General features: G+C 41.3%; 1 protein-coding gene across 1 annotated transcript; it reads left to right on the top strand.

The window, feature by feature from the left end:
* The first annotated feature begins 1,116 nt into the window (after window positions 1-1,116).
* Window positions 1,117-3,108, top strand: BCL2A1 (BCL2 related protein A1). Its single transcript, XM_053988797.1, has 2 exons — window positions 1,117-1,536; window positions 3,004-3,108. Exons 1-2 carry the CDS (start codon window positions 1,117-1,119, stop codon window positions 3,106-3,108), a joined length of 525 nt encoding a protein of 174 aa, XP_053844772.1.
* The last annotated feature ends 3,090 nt before the right edge of the window (window positions 3,109-6,198 follow it).

A 6,198-nucleotide genomic window follows, 5' to 3' on the forward strand; every position in this document is an offset into this window, starting at 1 on the left:
TCAAACTGCTTGCTGCTCTTTGAAGCCTTTGCAATGGGGTGAAGTTCTCTATGGACATGTCCTGGCCCTTTAGCAAGATCAGATTGCCTCAGGAGAAGATGTTTGTAAGGAAAAAGCTGGCTAGATACCCCTGCCTCTTCTCCCAAAAATAACAGCTTGACAGAAGATTTGAATCTAAGAGCAATTGTAGGTCATGATATTTCTTTTTTACCTGTCCTAAAAGATTCAGGTGGTATCACACATCACTGACCCCATATTTTCCATCCCATGTTCTGACATGCTGCCTGCATTAGCATTGGCATTGTCTTTCATACTTATAACATCTTTTACAGCAGAGCTCCCCATGGGGGAAAGAAATCTTTGAAGCTTCCCATTCGAATCTTCAAAGAAGGACCTTGAGGAGCACTCAGAGAGATTGTGGGAAAGTCTGGAACAGGGATAATGCCATAAAGCTGACTTTCCCCTTTGTCCATCCACCATTGTACCACTGTTGTGCTCCCACTTTTTGCTCTTCTGTAAAACTCCCTGAGTGCTGAAGAAAATTTATCCATTCTTTCATCCTATTGGGAATGTCTGCCAGTTTCTTCATGAAGTGACCAGGAATAACCCATAAACCTGTAATACAGATTGCAGCCTTAACCCTAGCAATGAGGAGATTGGACTGGGGGTGCTCGGCGTCTGCATCTCCAGCAGCATGCACTTCTTGGGCATGTTTTTTCAAGCCAAATGCCTAACCTTTGCTAGCACACACCATTCTTGGAATTTTGCAAGCCAAATGCCAAACCTTTGCTAGTGGTATGTAGCAGAAGTCCCTAGAAAATGCCAAGTTATGCTGCTAAAGAATGTGGTAAAATCTGGTCGATTTTAGTTGCAGAATCACTCTATTTGGAGAAATAAATCACTCAAGACATAAAAGGAGATGCTTTTTCTTTCATTTCCTCTATGACATATTCCCCAACGCATGCCATTAAGTCACTACCTTTTACAGGAAATTCTGTGGTAAAACCAGAAAAGATTCCATCAAAACTGACAAAACAAAACTGTGTGCATGTCCTGTGGCTGCTCATTGCCGACCCTGACTGCGAGCAGTGAACTGCTCTCTGCATTTTGTATTGAATGGAAACTGCTGAGTTCTATTACGTTTATTACTTAGCTCAGGATTATCTGCAGTATGTGCTCCAGGAATCACACCTTGGGCCAGCCCAGACCAGGGTTGCTCATGTCTTGAGAACCATGGCATCCTCTCTGCAAGACCAAACCGAGGAGGCTGTCAGGCCACTCCTGGACAGGATTGACATCACCTCTGTAGCTGTTGCCAAGAGAATTTTCAATGGAGTCATGGATGAAAAGTTTGCTGATGGAAATACTAACTGGGGACGAATTATGACCATCTTTACGTTTGGAGGTCTTCTCACCAAGAAGCTTCAAGAGCATGGGGTTCAGCTGACTGCAGAGGAGAAGGAGGAGATCTCTTATTTCATTACAGAGTACATCATAAACAACAAAGCCGAATGGATTGATGCGAATGGTGGCTGGGTGAGTTTCTCATTTTCCACCAAAGTCTACATTAGGAGATTTCATTAATTATTGCTATAGACACTGTCAAAACCATTTTAGTCAGGGTTTCATTTGGTGGTTTAATATTTGGTGTCTGGAATGTCTCATTGAGACTTACAGTGTGAGTTTTGCTTCTGCTTTAAACAGAACAGTGATAAAAGACAACTTTATTTTTAAAAGGCACTTGCCAATTTTGAATGACAGGATCATACCATAATTCAGGTTGAGAATGACCTTAGAAAAGCATTTGGTCCAGCCTCCCACTCAAAGCAGGTTAAACCACAGATACCCTGAAATTTCCATTATTAAATCTAAAATTAAGTGGCATCCTAAGGTCAGTACAGTAATTTTGCTTTCATAGAGAAGTTGGTCCAAAAATACTTAAGTTCAAGGTAAGGAAAGAATGCACAGGTGTGATCCTCACAAATGAAGTCAGCGCTTTTGCTGTGGATTTCAACAAAGCCATTATTTAATCCCCCAAATCAGTTTTACTTACAACAAATGTACTGTTAAGTACAACTGGCATTAAATCTTTTCTGTTTGGACTGAGATAATACTAGAACGTCCATCTATGAATGGTCAGTGCTGAGAAAAATACTTGTTACTAAGTGGACTGTTTTGCCAAGCTGCTGAAATTCCCATTCTGCCAGTGAAAGGAAATATCATTTTGCTCTGCAAGGTTTCATCACACCAATACTTTTTTTTTTTTTTTTTCCCCAGTTGGGGGAATTTGAGAATCAGATTCCAGTGTCAGTTATTTCCTTGGTACTTTTTTCCTTTACTTATATGTAAATGTTACTGTCTCTTTCCACCCCCTCTCATCCCACTTCTCTCATACTTCCTACTACTTTTACACCCCTGATTTATTTTCTAGTGTCTTGCTTTTCCTTTTCTTACCTTTTTTTTTTCCTTTCTGCTTTTTTTTAATCCTTCTCTGTCTGTAGCAGCAAAAAAAGGTGATAGTGACTCTTGGCCCCTTGCATTGGATTTATTATAAAGGCTTATCTTTCCATCTCTTTCAAATAGATTCAATTTTATTTCAGAGAAGTATCAACTCCTGGCAACATTCTGTCATAATAGGTGGCTCATCACAGTAGAATCAGGAAGCTTAAAGGAAGATATTTCTGGGTGTATTACTACATCAGAAATATAGTACTTGTACCTTCCTGGAAGATGTGGGCTTAGATGATAGAGTTCATGTTTGTTTTTTTCTATTTACACAGGGAGGGCATAGCCTTGACTTGGAGATAAAACAAACATTCAGCAAGGTGCAGCTATTTTAAGCTACTATTTTTAAAGAGCTATTCATCTTTTGGAGGTAGAGCTCTGAAAAGCTGTCCCTCACTGCACAGTGCTGCAGCACTCTTAATCTGACTCTGAGAGTGCTGTGGTTTCCCTACCTGTTGTTTTTAAGCTGCCTCTAACTGTGTGTGTTCTTTTCCACAGGAAAATGGCTTCCTAACAAAGTTTGAAAGAAGATCACTACTGTCATTCTCCAAAATTACAGCCCTGTTCATAGCTCTTGTTTCCTTGTTCAGAGAGTACTACTGAAGTAAAAGGATCTGCCATTCATGTGTAATCCAGATATTGCCACAAACTTCACTTCTCAGCCTTCCTCCAAGCAATATCAACAAGAGTATAATTTCCTTCCATAATTTGTTTTTAATTTATTTGTATTTATTTTGACTAAATACAATGTTTAACATGCTATCCTAATTACCAAATCCAAAGATGAGATCCTTCCAAAGGGGAATCTGCACAACATCATGCAGCAATTCAAGTCCACCTTTCCAGGCAAGATTGCTTTGAGATCATTTTCCACATCCAGACAGCTCTTGGAATCTCTCTTGCATCTCCATGAAAGGACATTGTTTTAGTGAAATACAATCCAATGGGTTAAGAAACAAGTTTTTGTGTCATTTGTTTTGTAAATGAAATACTACTGTAATGCATTTTATTGCAACCTCTCTATGAGAAAAAGGGGGGGATTTTTGTGAAGAAAAAAGAAATGGGAACTCCAATATAGAAGTGGGTAGAAGTTACTGACACAGACTAAGCAATTTCTATGAGAAGAACTGTTTGTGAAAGCTAGCAACTTAAAAATGTGCACTCACTTACTGTTATAGCAATGGTATGTGTTTCTGTGCTGTATTTTTTAATAGCTCTCATCTACAATGAATGTTCTTTCATATTTGTGTGATGTAGTCATCTGGCTGAATGGTTTTTAAACTAGATGTTTAAAAATAGGCAAGTAAAAATATTTTTAAATGAGAAATTTGTGTAAATACACTAATATTTTGAGAAAATATTTTAAAGCCTGAAGATTGGTCTCATTTTTTCCAGAAAAATGGAGCATGGGAAAAGATCTGTCTGAGTAAGATAATCTTAAAAGAGCTATCAAAATGCTGCTGGAAAATCCAAGTAGTTTATGGATTTGACCTGAGGTCCATGGATGTCAAGACTTTCATTTTCTGTGGTACTTTTTAGGTACTATCTGATAGCTTGCATAAGAAACAGATATCTTGTGGCAAAATAAATGAACTGGATCAGTTCTGATGACAGTAGTGTTTTGGGATACATCATAAAACTCAGCAAATTCATAGAGCTTCCAGGCTTTTACAGTCTTGGGCAATTCATGTTTTTACTCAAACTCCATTTGCTTTCCAAGGCTAAACAGTAGTTGTTCAAGAATTCATTCTAGAAGAGTTTTCTTCAGCTGTAGTGATTTTCCATTAGGAAACTAAGGCTGGGTCTAAACACCCTTCCTTTTTTAAACATGTTGGGAGGTGAACCAAACTGAGCCAGCAGCTGCCTGTGGCACACAACACCACTGTTCTCTGAGACAGATCCTCTAGAAAATCCAGCTTTGTGACACTGAGAGAACACATCAGCCTCTTCTGGTAAAGGGCTCTCCATACTTCATCTCAACATAAGACTTTTGTTTGCAGCAAGAACAATTGTTTACTAGAACAACCTGCCCAGGGATGTGGTAGATTCCCCCTCCCTGGCAGTTTTCAGGATACAACTGAATAGGGCAGTAGATAGTTTCATCTAGGCTCCCTTTTCCGGGAAAGGTTAGACCACACAAGCTTTCAATGTCCCTTCCAGCCTGGATTGTTCTGTGATTCCATGGTCTATTTTGGTGGGTTTAACCACAGAACACAAACAGATGTTAATGTTTGTTAAAGCATGTATTTCTCCCTCTCCCTCCCCAGTGAAAACAAGAAATATTATTTAACATGCAGGCAGAATTTGTAGCAGGCAGAACTTTGTTGCTGTTGAAGAAAAGATGGCAGCGTTCAAAGGGCAAGGGGCAGCTAAAGGAAAATGCCCACCTCCAGAACACCTATGGCAGCACCTGTCAGAAATGACATTTTAAAACATGTTATGACATATGTCTTTATTAGTAGTCTAAGTCTTCATAGTAAGAAAAGTCATTCTTAGTCAGTTCCTTTTTGAGCATTACTGCAAGCCCCACACTATAGTGGCTAACACCAATCTATTAATACCACATCCACTTCCTTTTACACTGATCTAGTAACCTATTTTATACTCAGAAGTACAATTTTTTAGTTAAATATAAAGGATAACTGTGTCTTTTCAAAATGTAGGTGATACAATAATTTTAGAACTTGTCTTCGTGGTAAGGGCAGGTTTTAAACAAAAGAAGCCTGGATGGATCATTAACGGTCCAGTGGGTTCCTGGTTAACTTCAGTGGGACAAAACCTCCTTTTTTCAGTGCAGAGCAAGAAAAGCAGTGATGAGACATACCACCCCAATTCTCAGCACAGTAAAACACCTGAAAAGAGCAGGGCTAAGTTTTATAAAATAGTGTCCATGTAACTGTCATGAAGCTATCCATCCACGACACTGAGTAGTGCCAGGTCCTGGGGCACCGCTGCTTAAGGGATCCTTGGACCTGTCAGGGGAGAACAACGAGCTGCTTCTAGAGCAAAAGGTGAGGTCAAAGAGCTGCACAGGGGGACAGCTGATGACTTCATCCAGGCACGCAGCAGCTAAACTGAGATGTCATCAAAAGCCACACAGATTTATGAAAGCAGCTGTTCTCCTATAAAAATGTATCTTTCTGTGCTTAAAATCACAGAATCAGTTAGACTGGACAAAACCTCTGGCATCATCGAGTCCAACCTTCGACTAGTCACCACCTTGTACACTGGACCATGGCACTAAGTGCCACATCCAGTCATTTCCTGAACACTTCCAGGGACGGTGACTCCACCACCTGCCCGGGCAGTTACAGGTGTGCTGGACGCTGAGGCCTCCCGTGGGACGTGGCCGGCACATGTTCCCTGTGGGCACGGCTCCTGGGCTGGACACAGTGACCACCTGAGCCCGGGCACGGGGCCATCCTTCACACCATCCCCAGAGCGCACGGCCACCGCCAGATGCCACAGGGATATGAAACTGCTTGGCAGACGGGGCTACAGCATCCCGCCGAAATGTACTTTCCCTTCCTGCAGAAAAATTAGAGAAGGGGAAATTCTTTGCGATCTGCGCCAGAGGGGGGGAAAAAAAACCCAAAAAAACCCACAACCCTCAGCACGCGGGTGTTGGCAGGGGCCCTCCAGCACGGTGGGGCCGGTGCCAGCCGGGCTCGGAGCGGCGAGCGGGCGGTCCCG

Source organism: Vidua macroura, chromosome 12 (assembly GCF_024509145.1).
Source record: "Vidua macroura isolate BioBank_ID:100142 chromosome 12, ASM2450914v1, whole genome shotgun sequence".
Classification (NCBI taxonomy): Eukaryota; Metazoa; Chordata; class Aves; order Passeriformes; family Viduidae; genus Vidua; species Vidua macroura.